At 37.3% G+C, this 22019-nt stretch overlaps 1 protein-coding gene across 3 annotated transcripts in view; it reads left to right on the forward strand.

Moving 5' to 3' along the window:
- Positions 1-1083: 1083 nt before the first annotated feature.
- The window catches only part of LOC117404409 (pappalysin-2-like), a 75998-nt gene continuing 55062 nt past the window's right edge, over positions 1084-22019 (forward strand). For all 3 annotated transcript variants that reach the window (XM_034007256.3, XM_059031675.1, XM_059031676.1), the window contains exons 1-6: positions 1084-2503; positions 8807-9866; positions 16920-17068; positions 20349-20642; positions 21057-21249; positions 21693-21814. In XM_034007256.3, the coding sequence (XP_033863147.3) occupies positions 1501-2503; positions 8807-9866; positions 16920-17068; positions 20349-20642; positions 21057-21249; positions 21693-21814 (2821 nt within the window). In that variant the 5' untranslated portion in view covers positions 1084-1500. The remainder of the gene's footprint in view (positions 2504-8806; positions 9867-16919; positions 17069-20348; positions 20643-21056; positions 21250-21692; positions 21815-22019) is intronic.

Consider the following 22019-nt stretch of genomic DNA (forward strand, 5'->3'; position numbering starts at 1 on the left):
GTGGAGCGAATTCTTTTGAGGTTCTTTTAAATAGCATCGAAAGTGGAGGGAAGGTCATTGAAACTATTGCGTCTAGACGCTTGTATTTTATCTTGTCTTTTTACTATTTTAAAATAATATACTTTTTCATTTCTAACCTGCGCTGCGACGTTAAATTAATGTACTATGAATAACTGTTATAAATATTATGAAGCAACTGAGTGTACCCAGTAAGAAAACATTAGGACAATGTTTTTAAGATGGGTGAGTGAAAGCTAGACCTTAAATGAACTGTGCTTACCCGAATGAGGGGGGTGGGTGGCGTGGAGGCTTCACGTAGGTAACATTTACCAACTGTAAAATCACTGAAAATAACGTGTCGTATTATTTTGAAATAGACAATTGCACTGCAGAAACAGCATGGAGTCTAATTTAAAAAAAAACAAAACACGGTGATTGTTTAGACATGAGCTACCATTGAGCGTTATTGATTTAGCTATAAAAGCACCAAAGATCTTTCATTGATCTGCTCAACCAAAGCAAAGGAGCGGGCAGGAAAGTCATGTCTTATTGATTTCTGTTGCCGGTTTCAAGGAGGAGAAGCTGTTTTCATCTTGGAGAAGCTGAACATCAGCAGGTTTTGTCCGAGAAGCACAAAGCGAGAGGAGGTGATGCTCGCCCGGGAGGCTTTCTATTCACTAGGATTTCTTAGATGTTGACAAGTAAGAAAATACCTGCATCAATAATACTACTTCTACAAAACAAGTAAGGAGCCGATTAAAAGCAAAAAGATCGTGTTCTGCATGCTCGTATGCGGTAATTACTGCAGCGTAACATTTCTTCATAAGTATTTTAAAGTTGTAAGATCTGCGTTGAAAGAAAGCTCTCACAAACACAAGGTGCAAACGAGGAAACTCGGCGAAGCAAGAGTGAGACTTGTAGCATAGGAATTTATATATATATATATATATATATATATATATATATATATATATATATATATATATATATATATATATATAGTTTATTGATAATAATAATAATAATAATAATAATAATAATAATAATAATAATAATAATAATAATAATAATAATAATAAAACCTTAAGCATTCCTAAATAAAGATGCACGGGTACAGAACGCCAATGTGCAGTGCTAGAGCATTACTACAGAATTATCATTTTAATAGTGCCGTGCCAGCTTTTAAGAAGTGAAACGTTGTTACTGTATACGGAACTTTTACCTAAAGAAACGGTACAACTGGCTTTTAATTATGCAGTGCATGCTTTAGCAATTTAGATTTAGCAATGAAATACGTGAAGGAAACAGTATAACAAATTGATTAACAAAGTGTTTAAATGAACAACGTCTTAAGGCTGGATTGTACTAGCGGTACACTAGAAAAAGGCAACTAACATTTTATACAGGTGGTATATAGTGGACACATAAATAATAATAATAATAATAATAATAATAATAATAATAATAATAATAATAATAATAATAATAATAATAGAGAAAATGCTGTGTCTTAAACTACTGGTCGTTTCATTGGTGATAATGAATATATGGCTGCTAAATTCAGTTCAATCAGACCGTGTCAGGAGGTACAAGCGGGCTCTAGCTTTGAGAGCAGATCAAATCCATGCCTCCATGTCAGGTGAGAAGTGCTGTTTGGCTAGCACTGCCCGGCAGCGACGTTCTGTGTCTCAACATCACCCCCTTGGGGCCTATCTGAGAAATCGCGCAGATCCAGGAGTCTACAAAAACAAACTAGTTGCTGGAGAGGTGAGGGGGTCCAGCCCATTGGAGATGGAGAAGAATATGGATGCCCAGCAACTTCAAATAGGCACTTCTAAATCTGGAGTTAGGAGTGAGATGAGACCCAAAAGGGAAGTCCCGAGTTTATACCTTGGGTTTGGGAAGGCAAAAACTTCCCCTGAACAGCAAGGCCAATACAATAGTGAAGATAATCACCCCTGTTCTAGTGAAACAGCTACAGCTGTTGAATCACAAGCCGCTGTTAGTGGACCTACTGGGGTGTTGGGGGATCCAAAAGAAAAAACAAATACTGATCCCCTTGCCCACACTGCAAAGCCAGAACAACACCCTAAATCTCTGTACAGGACAGGAAAGAAAAGACTGCCAAGGAACACAAGGGTACCTCACAGCAGGAGGCCCAGAAGTCTAGTGGGGGAATTTGTGAAGAATGAGTTACAAGGTTATCCTAGGAGCAGGGTATTAACCCACATGGGACGGCACGCATTCAGACTCACAGATTACTCTGCAGAGAAGGAGGATTATTCAAGAGAGCATGAAGAGTCCTTTGTCCCTAGCAGTGAGTATTGGGGCCCGGGTTCCAGTGCAGGATCCCAGAGGCACCTGACAACCATGTACTTTTCGGGCAAGAAGGAGCAAGTGAAACTCCACCCCGCCTCAGAGTTGCAGTTGCCCCGCTCAGAGTTCACTGTGGAACTATGGGTGAAGCCAGAGGGAGGGCAGAACAACCCAGCCATTATAGCAGGTAATACACCACTCACCAATGATATATTCCTCTTATCTTCATTTTTACTTGCAATTATGTAATTCATTCGTTTCCTTGACCCTTATGCTCAATAAAGGACAAAATAGGCAAGGGCAAATCCACTGAATGTTATCCTCCCCTTTATGATGTTAATGGTTACATTTGATTATAATGGAATTTTTTATCAGCATGCCATACAAATAACCAATAGATAAAACAGCACAGGGAATAAAAAGTCCCTTTGGATAAAGGTGTACCCTGATACCTTAACTTTCAGCTATTTCTAGTTTTTGGTTTCCAATCAGTTTCTATCTGTTCCATCTTTTAATACATCTACCCTTTCAAATTTTTAATCAACAGGTCATAACTTGCTTCTGAACAATAAATATGAGTTATTTCTGTGTTCTTTCCCCCTCACTAAATGATGTTGTCTTACAGGTAGCAGGTATATGTCATTTAACACCGTTAGACTCTACACAATTGCATATTACAGTGGAGTACAATATTACTTTTTACACTCCAGTTACATATATTTAAAACTAGACACATCTTAATAAAGCGTAGAAATTGTTCATGTTTCAGGGAGTAACAAAGCGATGGAATGGAAGAAGTAGGCTATAGTTCTGTGTCAGATTGGCAGTGTGAACCAGATCATGATATATGTTTTTCAGTCCTGACAGTCATTAAACTGTGCTTTCTTAACCAAAACCAGCAAAATATATGATGTAATTGTAAGTGTGACTGTCATGGTTATGTTGACTTAAAAAAAAAAAAAAAAATGACGTAATGCAGTGTATGAACAAACCCTCTTTAGTGCCTTTCAAAATCAGTATTGTAAAACACAAGTGTATACATAACCCATGTTAACCTCTTATAATGCTATTGGAGTGCCCCCCAGTATGACAAAATAATTGGTCCTTAATAGGTTAAACCTCTTTGCCATTTGAAGCTAACAACTGGCAAAAGTAATGCAAGAATTAACATTTGTTTCCGGTGCCCTGTACTTGGCAGGGTTTTTTTTTTTTAAATGAACTAATTTTTTTTGGCTACAGCTGGTGATTGTGAAAAGGGCATTTTTGGCAGATTAGCAAACAATGTAATTGCTGGCATTAGAAAACCAAATGTCAGTCTCAAAATCACTCTTAAAAAACAAAGAGAAAATGTGTGCAGCTAACCAAGAGGTAATCTGATCCCAGATTCTTTGCTATGGAAGTGCTGTATAAAAATGAGCGGTTATTGCAACAGCAAGCACAACATTGGAGCAGTGTACATGGTCTGATTTGTCTTTGAAGATAACTCATGTAAGAGTTTACCTAGGAATCTGTGCAGCATGATCTTGTGTATGTGATACAGATATAATATAGAATATCATAAAAGGTCAGAGTTAAAATATCATTTTATAATGAGGTATATCATTTTTATACCACTCGTGTTGCTTGAAAACATAACTTGCTCCTTTTTCTTTTGAGGCTCCTTTTGTGAAACTTTATTCCCAAACTCCTGCCCATCATTGAGAACCCTTGGTCAGTTATCCTATTCTTTCTCCTATAATTGGTTTAGATTAACCTATTCTGTTTCCTATATTTTCCAGATCTTTGTGCTACACGTGGTACATATAATAGTGTTGTACCTTAGAGCAGCAGAATGTTCTCCTGAGCCTTATTATTTGCCAATGACTTTTCCAGATTACATCAGCATTGTTTTGTTTTGAAGAAACACACGTTAATTCACTTGAAATATAACTAAACAATTAGACAGGAGATATACATTCTTCGGGGGAACATTGGGAATGTAATTTTTAGAGTCCCTTTCTTGTATTAGTATTATTTTATTTGGAAGAGAGTTTGATCGCTAGCATATAGCTAGTAGAGCCAGCTTGCTTATTTCCAAAGATATTAAAGTCTGCAAAAAAGTAAAGAGTATCTCATCTATAATTAGATGTTTAACAAAACAGACTCCTCGCACACCTTTCTTGGGACCTGATAGATCATAATGAAATATTTGTGTACCTTGGCAGAAATTGCAACCGCAAATCTCGACTGAATGTGCTGCGATATTGGGAAATGTTATTATAAGCTATAGATAGCCCTCTCAGATATGAAATGTCCTTTCACAAAGGCGATACCAGATTTATTCTAAAACACTGAAATGTGACAATGAATAGAAAATACTGGAATACAATCTTCTCCTCAACCTAAGAAGCCTGCCTCTTTTGGAATAGTGGGAGTTGAATGGCTGCTTCCCATCATGGCCACTGAGTACAATTGTAAAATTATAAGATTTGTTACTGGTTTAAGTGCTGTAAAACTATTAGTTAATGTTAGGTTTAAGTACAAGCAGTTAAACGAAAGAATGATTTGTTTCTTTCAAGTTTTAAAACATTTGCATTATTGTTCTCCTGCAATTGTAGTGCTAGAAATCGAACAAGGCCCATTGTGCTATAATTAGATATAATTTTAGTATTCACAGGGATCTTAGGCACACATCTCATAGAGTATTAAATCAGTGCTTGGCAATAATATGTCAGAAAGGCAGGGCTGTTAATCCTTTTTCTATTTTAAATACAATTTTAGGCAAATTTATGCCTGTGCGGAAGCAGTTCTATATTGCAGTTCACATTGCACAGTGACTGTAGGTCGGTGTTGTAGACAACTATGACTCCAGATGATTGTGAGAGCTCAAGGAATTGATGTTGATATTATACAAATATTAGCTGGGAAACTTTCTGGGGATATCTACTCCAATAGAAAGAATGAAAAATAGACTAATTTGACACTTGTAGGTGGTAGAATGGTTGGTTGTTTGTTCTATATTTTCTCCAGTTATACAGTATGTTGATTTCATAAAGAGCCTGTCTGCCAAATTAATGGCAGACTTTTGGACAATTCCTTATTTGCCTTCACCAACCAGGTCTGCCTTACCCACAGCATTTGTAGCTGAAGATTTGTTTTTGTTTTACAATTTATTTCAGATGTCTTTGCAATGTTTGACATTCCTTTATTGTTTGGGTTTTATTCATAATGGTGAAGAAAAACATAACACTTTGGAGCTTCTTTTTGTAACATTGATATTTGCGTTTTCTCTCTTAAGCTAAAGTTCAGAATTAACTTCTGATTAAATTACTAGGCATCTATCCTCTTGGAAGTAGTCTGTTTTTCAAAATGACACATACATTTCAGAGGTTTAAGTTCAGACTGTCTGAGAAAATGGTACAGGCTCATAAAAAATCATTTGAAGATTTATCAACTAACCTTTACTTGCAGAGCATTGTATAATAAGAACTTCTAAATTGACACCTGTTGTTTGCTGACATCAGTGGTTACTTAATTAATTATCAAGTGCTGTAACCGTTAAGCGTGTTTTTGGCAAGATCTATGATGTGTAAATAGTTTCCAAATAAATACAGTATTTCTCCTCCACTCTGTTGATCACATGACCTTATAAATTCCCTCAACGTTTCATTCTAGCTAAAAGATAATTGGATTACTTTCTATTTTTATACTGTTGCTAAAGGAGCTACTGTGCAGCATCACAATACAAATACAAGTTTGTTTTCATTTATCAGACACAGTAGCGGTACCAGCATCTCATGCCTTAAAGCGAGATGCCTGTACAGCTGCTCTGATTACTGAGGAGAGCACCGATTTGAACCACTGCATTTTTTCAGATCAAAGAATGTCGCAGCTTAGCGTATTATTTTCTTCTTATTTTCCTTCTTGAATGAAGGTTTTGGCAGTCAAAGGCTACCGCCTTCATTGAAATGAGTGAATGAAATGTCAGTGTTCCTCGGCTACACTGGTAGAGACTTTGTAAAGCACTTTCCCATGGTGTTATTTTGGGAAGGGGGGGGGGGGCAGGGTTCCCTGAACTAGGGTTGTCCCAGGCAAGCCAATACATCTAGCAACCTTAGGAATATCGTCTATGAGGAGCAGCTGTGAATCATTGGGTACCGGAAGAGGGAATACCTTAATTTCTCTTTTGGTCTGCATAGCTTAATTTGTTTTAAGAGATTTACTAAATAGTAAATGTACCCAGTTTTTTTTTTAGCTCTTCTGTTGTTCAACAGAAAGCTTTTCAGTGCCTTTGACAAGAAGTACAGTTCTTTTACTGTTGTTCTTTTACTGTTGTTGTTATTGTTTTAAAACACATTTAAAATAGGGAGGAAACTGCAGTGTCTTATCTGAGGTTGTCATTTTAAGTGGCCTGTTTCGTAAAAAAATAATGTAATTGTATGTGAAAAATAATGTGATATCTTGTAACAATTGTAAGTCGCCCTGGATAATAAATAAATAATAATAAATAAATAATAATAATAAAACATATATGACAGTAACTATAGGTATTATAAACGTCCAGTGTGAAACATTTTTTTTAGTAATCTGCTATCTTACAATATAATGTGTAAGTGAATTTGACAGCATTATTTAAAAAAAAAGTCCCTGTCAACTACTGTTTAAAATCAACATTTTATCACTACATAAAAGTGTTATCTCTCAATTTCTATCAATAATTGTATCTTTGAAAAATATTTAAATAAGGATTTTAATGGGAACATGTAAATGTTTTACCTTACAAAGCAGTAGCACTACTGTTCTATTTAGCTTTGCAGGAAAAAGGTTAGGTAAGTTACAAGTATGAAAAAATGATTTTACATGTACTGAATTATTTACCAAAGAGTCCCTTAGGGGTGATGGAGAGGACACATGAAAGAGCAATAATTTCTTAGTAGTATAGTCCCCATTGTGGTCTTTGCATTTTAGTTTATAATTGTTGTCTGATGTTCCAAGAATAACTGAATGAACATTTTGCCACCTTAAATAATACTAGTTTCTGATTCACTTGTACTCACACCAAACAGTCTTTTATTATTATTATTATTTATTTCTTAGCAGACGCCCTTATCCAGGGTGACTTACAATTGTTACAAGATATCACATTATTTTTACATACATTTTTACATACAATCTTGAGAGAAATCTCCTTTGTAGTCCATTTGGTGTACGAAGAAACCTGCCACTTTTCCATTGCTACTGGTTCTGTGCAAATACTGTAAATCCCCATAAATAAAGAAAACGTTTAGCTAGTCATTTTCTCACTTTATAAACTCAGCATTCCTCTACTTTCTCTGCAAATGACTAGAGCAATTAACCCTGCATTGCCGGTAGTCCAGCAGCTTTCACATTTACAAGGTATTCCATTAATTAATGAGACTCAAGTGTGTATTAATGCCCACACAAAAAGCAAAATATAGATAAAATAAACAACAAACATCTTTATTAACAGAATAAGCCGTGTAGTGCAAGCATAGTTACCAAAGGGTCTCCACATGGCAACCACCTCTCTTCAGCCCATGAAAAGAGCTGTTGTACACAGCTAACTATACAGGGGAGAAGGAAACATCAAACTAGGTTCAAATTAAAGCTTGCAAATTGCTTTTTAAATACTTCTACCATTTTTTCACACAATTCAAATTACTGGGTATTACTTAATATGTGAAATATTTCACACATGTACACATGCTATTCAGCAAACACAGTTTGCATAGGGTATTGCCATGTAGCAGCTGTACCTGTGACCTTCTGGCATCTGTGAATAGACTACTTAACTGAGGCCAATTATAAATCATTAAGAAAAAAAGAAAAAAATGTAAGATCTCCCTGATGTTTGAACTATCTCCAAAGGGAGAGTGAGGAGCTGAGGGGAGGTTTTGATTGTGAGAGGCCTTGGCCTGGTTGTCAAAAAAAACAACAAAAAAAAAACGAAAAGGAAAAAAAAAAAAGCTTGCAAGCCCGTCTCTCCAGGGAGAGTCTTTGTGGAGAATGGATTCCAAAATAACAAGCATGACATCATCCCTCCTGGCCCTGTCCACCTGAAGAGAGATGATTGCTTCTCCAGACTCCCAGCAGAATCTCACCTTGTGGCCGAGATCTACGAAATTGCACTTTTCTCACTTGTCTTTTATTTGGCACATCCAGGAAACAAAATTCTACAGTAAACCTATTGTAAAAACATCAGCTCTAAAATTATCATAGTCAAACCAGTGGCAGTGCTACATACTGGATGTATTGTGCTTATTATAGAGGCAGTGTGGTCAATTGGTTAGAGCAGGAATTATAAGCCATATATATGTAAACTTTTGACTACAACAGTATGTGTATATATATATATATATATATATATATATATATATATATATATGGAGAGCGAGAGAGATTGATAGATAGATAGATAGATAGATAGATAGATAGATAGATAGCTAGATGTTTGCTAATTGCTTAATGACCTCATTGCTCTGTATTTCAGGGGTTTTCGACAACTGCTCCCACTCGCTGAGTGACAAGGGCTGGTCAGTGGGCATCCAGTCGGTGGAGCCTTCCAGCAGGAAAGATGCCCGCTTCTTCTTCACCATCCGCACTGACCGCTCCCGCAAAGCCACCACAGTCATTGGGCATAAGCGTTACCACGCCAACACCTGGACACACCTGGTGGCTAGCTACAATGGCCAGCAGATGACTCTGTATGTGGATGGTGCCAAGGTTGGTGAGAGTTCTGGCCAGTCCGGCGACCTCTACAGCCCTTTCATGAGTGCCTGCCGGACATTGCTTCTGGGGGGCGACCACTCAGATCTCGGACACAACTTTCGTGGACATCTTGGGGGGATTCTTCTCTGGGCAATGACTCGACCCCAGAATGAACTGTCTGGTGGCTACTACCAAGCAAGGGATGATGAACCCTTTCTGGTCCTCAAGGCCGATTTCTCTAAAGCTGAAGAGCAATGGATTTCCTACAAAGATGGTGCCCATCCAGTTATAGAAGCCATTTCATATCCAGGAACAGAGTTTGTGTCCCCCTACCTTCCTCCACCATGTGGGCTTACAGTCTGCGACAATACAGACGTCATCCTGAGCTACAACAGCCACTGGTCACTCAGAACAGAAAAAAATATCCGTTACAGAGTGGTTAACATCTGTGAGGATGATGGATCTAATCCTACTGTGTCACCAGAGCAAATTGCCCACCAGCATCAGGCCCTCAACCAGGCTTTCAGACTGTACAACATAACCTGGGAACTTACAGTGCACCAGGTGCACAATTCCACCCTCTGGCAACGCATCATCCTGGGCAACTGCGAGACCAGCAAGATTGGAAATGATCACTGCGACCCTGAGTGTGACCACCCATTGACCGGCTATGATGGGGGAGATTGCCGTTATCAAGGCCGCTGTTACACCTGGAAGAGGAGGGATGGCATCTGCAACATGGAGTGCAATAACATGCTGAATGATTTTGATGATGGCGACTGCTGTGACCCGGAGGTGACCAATGTCATGAAAACTTGCTTTGATCCTGAATCGCCAGACAGGTAAGAGCTTCACAATGAGTTGTTTAATTTTGTATTTATTTTTTGGTCAACAGGTGTTAACTTTTCTTCTCAGACATTGTGCAAATACCTTGAAAACTTGACATGATTGATTTAAGGATTTAACAACAGGGGCGATGTGTTCCAAATTAGTTTTTCCTGTAATCACTTTTGCAGTTTGATTTTTCAATTTACTTTACCTAGATTGCTCCAGTAAAAACCCAACTGTATAAATGGGTAATTGTATGTAAAAATAATGTGATATCTTGTAACAATTGTGTGTCACCCTGGATAAGGGCGTCAGCTAGGAAATAAATAATAATAATAATAATCTATGATAATCTGGTAGAAACTCAAGCCATTGCCACCAGTGCTTGTTTCCATAGCCCATTAAAAAGGCTTTGGTAGAGTTTTTTTCTTTTTTTTTTCGAGTAAGCCAGTGCACCGTGTTCTGTATCTGTTCTCAAAGAATTCCTGCTGAGATGAATTGGGCCCCAGTGATACATTTGGACAGGAGTCTGAAAACACTTGGCCGCACCACCGCTGCCTTGTATTAATCCTTTGAAGACTACAACAGCAGCTCCAGAGCCAGGCTGTCCAGGGGAAAGAGGGGATAGGGGGATGGAGATGAATGCCAAAATGGAGGTATTCATTCCTGGCATTAAACTACACAACCTAAAGATGCACTTTTTCTTTTTTACAGGGCCATGATAAAGTTCAAATTAAGCCCTGAATAAACAACTCAATACTTACAGACTTCTCAGTGGAGTGTCATTGAATTTCAGTTGACCCCCTATATTATTAAGTTGTGGCGGGGGTGGTAATAAGGAGGTGTGTGTAGCCATTCTAGACTGTAGTCTAGGCCGGTCCAGCTTCAGAGCCAACCATAACTTATCCAGTCCAAATGCACAAGAGGCATTCATGTGAAAATTACAGTTTGAAGACAGATTTGTACACTCTCCTTTAAAAAAAAAAAAAAAAAAATCATTCTGAATTCTTATTTTACCCGCTATCTATCTACTCTGTACATTACATAACTTAATATTCTCTCAACAAGACTTTATAAAATGAAAATATGTTATTTTGAAATTTAATACGTGTTATATATTTCTTACATACCTTTATTATTTATTATTTACTGTTAATAAAGGCAAGTACTAATAGGCAAGTCAAGTCATCAGCCGTTTGTAGTCTGTTTCCTTAACTGACATTGGCTAGGTTTACATGCACGTGAAAATGGACTCTACAGTCATGACTGTGTGACGTTGTCACGCGAATACATCGTGAAACAGCAAAAACACGTCCTTTGGTCAGCACAACTTTAGGGCAGGGTCAATCACTTTCTCACGATAAAAATAGCTGTAAAACCCCGTGTAAACCTGAGCAGGAATCGTGCTTGTGGCTCACTAGGTTTCAGCAGTCAAGATCCCGTTTAACTGGCGGAATCTCAGCAAACACACACACACACACACACGCAAACACACACACACACACGCACACAAGAAAGAACGCAAAAGACGCTGCAAATGTAATCCTCTCGTATAGCCTATTATTAATGTTTGTATAAATGCATGTTGTTAAGCACAACTAACCAAACTTTTAGCCTCAATATTATTATTATTATTATTATTATTATTATTATTATTATTATTATTATTATTATCATTATTATTATTATTAGTAGTAGTAGTCGTAGTAGTAGTATTGTAGTAGTCGTAGTAGCAGTAGTCGTATTTTCTTTCTATAATTCTTTTAAGATGTCCCAGGAACAACAGAGCTCCACCTCTTCTTCCACCGCACAGAACTGGAATGAATTGTTAGCATCAATTGGCATATTGTTAACAAATAACAAATGTACTGTATCACTTTAAATAAAGACTTTTGTTTGAATGTTTATAATATTACAAGACATCCATGTTTCATTATAATGTGTGCGTGTTAAGCGGATTCAGCGCCTGCCACTTCTACTGCAGCTGCAGACCAGCAGTCACTGGCTTCTCAGAGCAGAGGCAGGGTATAGGGACCGGCAGGTGTGTAAAGGAACATTAGGATGCTCAGCCTGCTACTCCACCTATAGAACTGCCTTTCCTGAAAAGTACGAGGAAAACTGTCATGACTCGTCCGTGTAAACGGCATCCTTGTTTAACAGTAAGGGAATAAAGTTTCTAAATTAGATAAACTTTTCTACTAGCGGACATTTCATTTTTAGCATTACTGATTTTACTAGCATATTTAAAATAATATATTATTATTTTATTTTAAAAAGAACTTGCCACTTGGCTGAATTGATTAATAGATGTTTGCAGTTGCATATCTCTGTAATTGACCTTTGTTCAATTGTCAGAATGTGCAGATTGCAAGTTGTTGTAAATTAAATTGAACATGCTAGTGTTCTACATATTGTTGCAATTTTGCTTCCTTAATATAATCACCAATGTTTTTTTTTTATTCACAACATGTCATGGTTAATTAATCAACTGCATATTTTTTACAAATGGCATAGAAAACACCAGAAGAGGGATTGTAAGGACACGTAATACATATTTCAAACAAAGGGTGATGCTGCCTGTTTTTTCCTCCACAAAACACTAGTAGCTCTAAGCTGTTCATAAAATTGTAGTAGGCCTCAAAGAGGGGTTCAAGCTTGAAAAATAACCTGTCTGGTAGTTTACCACTAATATCCAGGGCAGACGTGCAAGAAAAACATTTATTTATTTATTTAAGTCTTTCAGGTTGATAATTATTTATTCAGAAATGCTGTTTTCACGAGCCAGGGGAGAAACATTGGGGCTGCATTATTTTTCTTGGCTACTGGTGGCTCATTTGAAACCTTCGGTTAAAAAGAAAAAGAAAAAAAAGAATTATGTGAAACTATTTTTGAACATGGCTTGGTATTTTGAAAATCTTTAACAGACAGAGCTGACAACTTGTGGAACAGCTTCTACTTTAAGGATCTCCTGTTTGCTTGTCGAGTGTTATTTTAAGATACAGTTGAATTGAAAGAAACAGTCTTTATTAAATGTGGTGCTTTAGTTTATACCATGCACCATGTTTAGTATGGATTTTGGCATGTTAGTGTGGTGAAGACAAAGATCCAAGAAATATCTTGGTTTGAATTACATTTAGCCAATGACCATGTTATTTGCTTATCTCCTTTCGGTCCGGTTTTGATAAAAAAAAAAAATGGTCAGAGTTGAACATGACTTGGCTACACTGTGTAAACACTGCAGTTTTTAGGGGGTTTCACTTTTCCTTTCATATCATTGCCACAATTACAGCAATTGGCCAAACTGTTAATATCACAACCGCAGAAACATTTGGACCCCAGTGGTGATATCGACAATGCAAAAATATCATTAGAACTCAAAAGGGAAAATTTAACAGTCACTCAATTATTTTTACACACAAGAATAAGTTTCTATTAAAATATATCATAAACCTGATTAATAAAATTACCCAATAGAAAGTTTCCAGCACATAATCTAATATTAATGAATTCATGTAAATGACACAGTAAAGCGTGATAATAATATCCAGTAATAATTATCATTTTAGACTGTGCCCATAAACACCCGATTTTGACTGCAATAGCTGTCTGACTCACAGTAAATTCCTGGCTTGGACTTGTCACGAGGCCCGCAACCTATGCCAGTAGTCTTGATTCATAAACTGTGAGTGAAACCATGCTCTCGTCTTGTATGCAGGAACAACTTTTCAATCAACCAATTAATAAAAAAATACCCTTTGAAGCAAAAGTAGCGCCAAAACCAAACACGCCACTTGAACACAAGGAAACACGCCACTTGAACACAAGGAAACACGCCACTTGAACACAAGGAAACACACCACTTGAACACAAGGAAACACACCACTTGAACACAAGGAAACACACCACTTGAACACAAGGAAACACGCCACTTGAACACAAGGAAGCACGCCACTTGAACACAAGGAAACATGCCACTTGAACACAAGGAAACACACCACTTGAACACAAGGAAACACACCACTTGAAGTCAGAATCAAGGCTTATTAAAGACGTGAATATCTGACACCAGAAATTTTAACAGCTAAACACAGCTCTCCTAGCTTATCATTATTATTCCTCATGTTAAAGACCTTTTATTAAGTCATCGAACATCCTTCATTCCCTTCTGCCCTTACTCCTAATTGGTTCTAAAACAATTTTGATTTCATAGTATTTCAAGCCTGATTGTGTTGTACAGTTATTTGGTACTTTTCCTAATTTGTTTTGTCTTCTAAGCATAAAGTAGTACCTTAAATGGTACTCGGCATATTAAACTACTTAGCTATGTAAATACAGTAATTAGATCAAGTTTGACGTAAAGGTTTTCTATGTCTTTCATGTCTGAACAAAATAAATACACCTTACTAAAATCCTGCCTGTGCCTTTGGTAACTTTTTATTGTATCTGTGGAAATTAGAAGACACCCCGGTTCATGTACTATGTCTTGGGTCTCCAGAGAAGCAATGGACAGGCATTGATAAGACACCAATTCTAAGCTCTCCAAACCCCCACAAATGCCCAGAAATACTAGCAGGAAATTGTGTAATTTTGTTAAAAGAAAATGAATCCTTCAGAGACAAACATAATCCTAATAAAGAACATATTGTTGCTTTAATTTTTCGCAATAATGAATACACATGTCTATTTTTTGTTAGTGAGCATACGAAGACAAGGCTTTTATACACGACACTGTTCAGTGGAGATCTACTACCAAATGAGTTAAACTTCCAATTGTATTTGTTATGTAAAGCCACTGTTCAACCAATTATTTTTCTCAGAGCTTTGGTGCCAACACATTATGCTGGTGGATGACATAATAGGTTGGTGCTAGCTAGCTGTCCATTGGTCCACATCCAGTACAATTTTAGGGTAAATTAATTCAAATGTTATTTATCTTAATTGTTTTTTTACCTGATATGCTTCAGACTTTGAACTGGTTTCGATTGGATGGATTACAAACAATATATGCTGAAACAGAGTACACAATTTTTTGTAATACAAGAAAAAAAAAAATTATAAATGCTTTTTTACTTTTTTTATTTTGTACTTTAGCCCTTACACTGCTTAGGTGATTGTACAACAGATGTATGATAGGGAAACAAATGGGTTACTTAGACCCAGGGCCATCGCCTCGGGGGCACACTAGGCATTGCCAAGCCAGTTTCTGCCCCCCCCCCCTCCCCCCAGAAGTTTGTTCTTCTCCCATCCTTAATAAATCATGAATTTACAGTACAAATTTCAGAGCTTATTAATGCGTTATGGTCAACTTTGTATTTCTGCTGTGATGTAAGTGTCTGTTTCAATATTTAAACATGTATTTTCCATTTGCAATGCCCAGAATTGACCTTAACCCCCCTTTTACGGTCCCTTTCCACATAGATAACCGCTGTACATTCAGTAAATAGGGGTGGGGCTTGTGCGGCACGAATTGATCAGTTGAAAGAATACGTATTTTAAATATATAAAAATATATTGTAAAAGCGTCAACGATGGATTGTGGATATTACAAAATGGACAAATAAAAACGTATTCTGATACTAGTTGGAAATTCGTATACGACAGTACAGGCAAGGAAGTTAATAGGGATTCCTGATGAACAGCCAGTGACCAGCGCAAACAGCTTTCACAGGACGCTGAAGCAACAACTCCCCCAGATGATTCCGCGGCGAGTGGAAAGAAGTTATAATGAAATTTAATGCAAAAGGAAAGCGTAGGTTGCAGCTTTACTGAGGACATTTACTTCACGACATTGACAAGTTATTTTTTGCATTTGATTAATGTGCCTTGCCTTTATATTTTGTTGATCTATTGATAGTTGTTATTTGCTTATTTATGCCACCTGATCTTTTATAGGTCTATACAATATTTGTGTTACACACACACACACACACACACACACACACACACACACACACACACACACACACATACACACACACACACATATCTGTCTATCTATCTATCTATCTAATAATGTATGGGCTGCATTTCATCGAGGGGCTCTGTGACATCATAAACAAGACCCCCCACAGAAAACATGGTGCTCCCCTATGGTGCAGTTCCTGGCGCCTGGAATGTCTGGTGGACTTGGATGAAGGACCTGCAAGGAACACCAGGTGCTGCAGAAAGTGGAGGTTGTCTTTTATATGCTACATGCTTCAGCATGACAATTGTGTGCACTGTACTACTCATGGTTCTGAGAAATAAAAGCAGATGTCTACTTTGAGCACAGTATCCTAATGGCTCCATGTAGAGAGGGGGTGTAATAACCTCAGACTGATTCTTGCTTTAATTCCTGTAGGGTTTGAAAGAAAAGCTTGGGAAGTTGTTCCTGGAGCTCCTTTTCTCCAATTTCACCATGGCTTCATTTTAGATTCCCCGCTAACAGCGCGAAGTATGCTCAACATTTCCATTTGCGTGCCTCCCTGTCAGAAACACTTTAGTGGAGAGCCATCAGCAGCAAAGTCTGCCGCCATCTGAAGATCTCTCACCATCTCCCAGGAGCAAGGAAAAAAGGCCAAAAACAACAAGGCCACTTCTTTTTATTTATTTTTAAACAAAAAAGGGAAAAATAAAAACCTTTAAAAAAAATCAACTTGACGTCATCTTTGTTAAGCAATTTTCATTTAAATATCAATTAACTTTTATGTGCTGTACAATTTTTGTTTTTAGCCAGCTACAGTATTTCCAATAAATTCGATCCCCACTATCGGTCTATGTCCTCCTATATATATATATATATATATATATATATATATATATATATATATATATACTGTGTATATAATGCGGTTAAATAACATTGTAATTTTTGAAGGCTTGGAATGAAGTCTAACCCTAGTGAGAAGCTTGCATTCATTCGTTCATTTCGTTCTAGGGTCAGTATCCTCATTGACACCTCACATTGAATTTCATCGTCGATGCAAGATCTCTACTAAAGGGTTGTGTCAGCTGAATTTTGATGACTTTGGGCATAATTAAAATGATGGTCAATGATAACAGATGTCTGTTTTTTCTTTCTGCCACAGAGCCTACATGAGTGTGAAGGAGCTGAAGGAGGCATTGCAGCTGAGTGGGTCTGAGAATCTCAATGTGTTCTTCGCAAAGAACTCTGTCCGAGAGGAGCTGGCAGGGGCTGCCACTTGGCCCTGGGCTAAAGAAGCTCTCAGTCACCTGGGTAACACACATTCTTTTTTTTCATGTACCTGGTTTATCCCTGAATAATATATATTAGCAAAAGAAACAGATGAACAAAATTACACCACAACTGTGGTGTGCAAAGTGTGGAGCACGCCCCCCGGGTATGAATAAAGAGGCAGTTCTGTAAAAAAAAAAAAAAAAAAAAGTTATACAAGTCCAAGTTATTACCTTTCAAATGAGCCCTTGACAATCATTCTAGAACTTGTACAACCGGAGAAATTATGTTTGAAGTGGCGAGTGTCAGTGAAACTTCAGTGAACAGATCCACGTGTAAAAATAAAACAGTACTAATATTTGAACAGTGTTTTTCCCGGATTTAATGTAAATCGTGTATTTTTTCCTAGATTTAACCAAAAAAAGTTCTGATTTAGCTTAATACATACAAGTTAACAAGCACATTCTTAAAAGTTTTGAAATGTGTAATTTTGTTTTGCAATTGTAGTATGCAGAGGAGGCGGGGAAGCAGAGACATTGGCTTTCGGAGTGTAAGGGTAGCTCTGCAGCATACAATGCCAAATCAAATGCTTCAAAGGGCTCATTTAGCTTCAGATTTAGCTGGCAAAATAAATATTTATTTTGTGAAAACCCAGATTTATGTTTTTCAGATGTATCTGTTAAGTAAATGTTGAATCGCCAAGTGTAAACAAAAAAAAAAAGATTCAAGTTTTATGTATTTTCTCACTGAATTATTTGTTAGAAATGTTAGCTAAATGTTGACTTGCCAAGTTTAAAATAAGGTTTATAGACTGGTTTTAAATGTTGAATTTACGCTACACGTCTTCAACATTTATAAATTATATCTGAAAATACAATTTCGAAAACTTGTAAGAATGTGTTTGATAACATTTATGTATTTAGCAAAATCTGGACTTTTTGACTGTGATTGAATGATGATAATTAATTAAGGCATGGAGCAAGCAAAAGTAGTGTGTTTTGGAAATGTATATAATTAATTAATTGAAACATAGTACAGTAGTATTTTTCATGACTTGTTAATGTTAACTTACAGCAGGGTCAATTATTGTCTCAAAAATATGAATACTGATATTCATTTTTTATAATGTCACTTGACACCATCCCAGCCTGCACCAGATAAAGATATGGCTTTCCATACTTTCCCTGCCTTGTCTTACAGTAAGTCACCGCAAGGTTTTATAAACCAAGTCACATGCTTTGTGGTTTCTTTAAGTGTCCTGTGCAATCTAATGGTGCAGAGCAATACTGCAGGAAGTCTTTTTCCAATGTTTCTTTTAGTTAAACAATAAAAACACAAAGAAAAAAAAACACCCTCTGGGCAGCTGGAGCTGTAAAAACAAGGGTCTTTTTCTGGATTGCCGTGATGTAGGTGTTTGTTAGTTTACATAGAAACAGCTGTAGTCACTGGCTGTGGCTGAATGGTTGGAACCTAGCTTCTATGAGGGTTCTGCTGGCAGCTTGCTGTTTTATACTGAACGTTCAGACAATTGATACTAATGGTTGTAAATTAGTGTCTGAAAATAGGATCGCAGTTTGAGTCTCTTCATGTCAGTTTTGCTGTTAATCTTATCGCTTCTCTGCTGCTTTGACCAGGAGGGAGTCTTGCTGTCCTTGTGCCTTTGACAGCACTCAGTCATCCTTTGCCCTAATGAGTATGAATTACAACGCAAAGTACAAAAGCAAAGACTTGGAGCATAGTCTTCTAGGCACGCTGCCTTCCCAACAATTTGGACCTTTTGCTCAAACAAATGGGAATTACTCTGCTGCGATATATGCATGATTGCCAGAGTTCTTTTTGTGCTCATTAAATCAAAGTCTGCTGCCTCAAACCCTTTACCACACCCTTTATGGCTTCATATTGTGCTGTAGAGTATATACTTTCAATCTTATTCATATAATTTTACATTGTGAGATAACTGCCTATACCATTAACCAGGCATCAGTGACGTTCTCATAGTGCCTCAATGAACTGTGATTGAGCTGTGTTCTTCAGACAAGGCCAACCAAATAGATATGGAGATTGTTATCTTGACAGAACCGCATCTGAAATAATAATCTGCATCTGCCATGTAACCTTGATTTGCTATGTGGAATATTCTTGACTGTTTTTGATCTTTAGCTATCTCAAATCAACCTGCTCCCAGTGATGTGATCAGGACTGTGAAATGCTAGCTGTGTACCATGTACTCTAAATAGCGAAATAGCGGCCTATATTTGATAATATTGTTTTTTGCTTTTGTTTATGAAGGGTGCTTAAAAATCTATTTGAAGACTACTTCTGAGGAAGGCATTTTATGTTATTCTTACATAAAAGTCACAGATTTCATGGCACTTTTTCTAGCTAATGTTTGATCGGATGTTTCCTTTGCCGGGCAAAGTAACCTTAAGTGGAGAATTGTGTGGGAATATCCTGTGCATTTTGTCAGAAAACCTTGATCAGTGGGAGTAAATGCTTAAAACAAACCCGTCTTTTTTTAGATTTAATTGGGGCAGATGTGATGTTCAGAATCGGTCAGCTTTGAGTAGATAGAAAAGCTGATATTTAGTGTAAGACTGCTGTTTTTGGCTCTATGTTTTACAGCCCACTTTATAGAGTCCCAATAAAAAAAAAGTAAAGAAAAGAAACATTGTGAACATTTTTGTTTCTTTTTGGGATTATGCATAATTTCCCAACTTTTTACAGGCATACCAGGGAAGGTAAATCCACTTCCACTTGTTAATAATGAGTTCTGAGGGACTTTATAAGAAAGTCTAAAGCATTTTTACAAGCCTAATACAAGAATGTGTGTGGAAAGGGTGGGATGTAAATTAAGACTTTGGGACACTCATCAGATATCTTGCTTTTGAAGGAGTGTACGCAGAGGTTTTAGTACAGATGTTACATAAAATCATTTTAACATAGTGGTATGGGATTATAAAACAGCTTTTTTGTCATATAAATTGAGGTATTGCCATACTGTTAAATGCATAGGACTGCAATGCACTTACCGGTACGCTAATGCTTTATAAATACAGCTCCTTTATATTAATCTTCTTAAGCCCCAGGGTTTACATGTTTTTTTCAATAACATTTTAGCTTTGTTCAGCTTCGTGACACCCAAAGCTAACTACAAAAAAGAAAAAAACTTCTTTGAAGTAAACCAGATTACATGTCAGATGGCTTCTTTTGTGCCTGTTGGATAATATGATTTTTTAAGTAAACAAAATCCAAATACCACACGCTCCCTCTTCATTAATGGGATAAGTTTAATATGCATCATGCTTTGTTTTCTCTCTTTCAGGTGGAATGGTGTTAAATCCTTCTTATTTTGGGACTGTCGGGCACACCAATACCATGATTCATGAGCTGGGACACATTCTGGGGCTTTACCATGTCTTCAAAGGGGTCAGTGAGAGGGAGTCCTGTGATGACCCTTGTCGGGAGACCATACCCTCCCTGGAGACAGGTGACCTCTGTGCTGACACAGCACCAACGCCCAAATCCAAAGTATGTCGTGACCCAGACCCTGTCAATGACACCTGTGGCCCAACACTCTACCAGGGAACACCCTTTAACAACTACATGAGCTACACAGGTACCACAGCCAGTATTGCTGACTTCTGAGTGGGAGGTTATACAGTAGGGTGACTACTAGGTTAAGTATATGTCTCTCTAAAACACTAAAGCACTGTAAAATACTAAAATCAGAAGAAGGCTTATCACCTGCAGATTGTAAACTAGTTTCCTTAGTCAAATTAAAGAATTGGAACATACTGTAGCTTGAAGTAGCCCCATATACAATAGGTGGAGTATGGTAAGTCATAAGTGACAGGAACAGATGTGATAAGTCTCATCATATTTAAGTAGATTAACATTCAAACTTGACAAATGAAAAGTTATAAAACACATAATATATTTCAATTAAACAATAACTTTCTGTTTTAAGCAGCCTAATAAAATATAAAATATTATTCTAGTGAAAAATATACCATTCCTTTTTTTTCCACAGATGATGACTGTACCAATAGCTTTACTCCCAACCAGGTGGCTCGAATGCATTGTTACCTGGACTTGGTGTACCAGACATGGGTCCACAGCAAAAAGCCTGCCCCTATCCCTGTTTCTCCTTTTGTGATTGCACAAAGTGCTGATTCAGTATCCATTCATTGGCTGCCTCCTGTGAGTGGGGTGCTGCACGAGAGGTATGGGACTTTCAATACAGGAGTGGGGGCATAAGCCGAAACTCGGCAAATCTTAATGAAGTTGCAGGTTTTTGCAAGAGTGTCTATACTTTGTTAATTGCTAGATGCATTTGGAAAGGTTACCATGGGATTGATACAGCCCTTACATCAATGTCTAAAATGTTATGCCTTAAAAACTAAATATTTAACTTGTGCATCTTCTCCTTACAACTTATGGTGAGAGAACTGCATCAGAGATCATGAACACAGTGCACAATTTTTGAGGGGATAATTACAATGTTACATTTTTTGTTTAAATTATATAGTGATTGATTTGTAGTTCTTTATCACAAGAAGACAGCTCAGTTATGAAACAACAGTGAATGGAGCATTTTGATCAGCTTAGAGGAACTCAATGGTTTATAATAACCTGTATATTTTAGCTGTGTTATTTTGTCCCCTAGAGAGGAGGGGACAATATGTGGGGACTGTGATGAAGAGGGGACATTTCGTCAGTATGCACACACTGCAACTTCACCCCGGGTCTGTGACTCCTCGGGATACTGGACACCCGAAGAGGCTGTGGGTAAGTGCATGTGTGTTTAACGAACTATCTGCAATCATTAAAACCAACTGACAAATCAATTTAGTACGTTTTAATGCAACATGTACCTGTATTTTACAAGCTATACAGGTCCAGTGTTAATTAACTGAAGAATTACCTAAGTAACCTTTATTGGGGGAAAGCCACTTTTCCAAATTTACAAATATTCTGCTTTTGAGCACGTCAG

The sequence above is a fragment of the Acipenser ruthenus genome, chromosome 10, assembly GCF_902713425.1.
Source record: "Acipenser ruthenus chromosome 10, fAciRut3.2 maternal haplotype, whole genome shotgun sequence".
Taxonomy (NCBI): Eukaryota; Metazoa; Chordata; class Actinopteri; order Acipenseriformes; family Acipenseridae; genus Acipenser; species Acipenser ruthenus.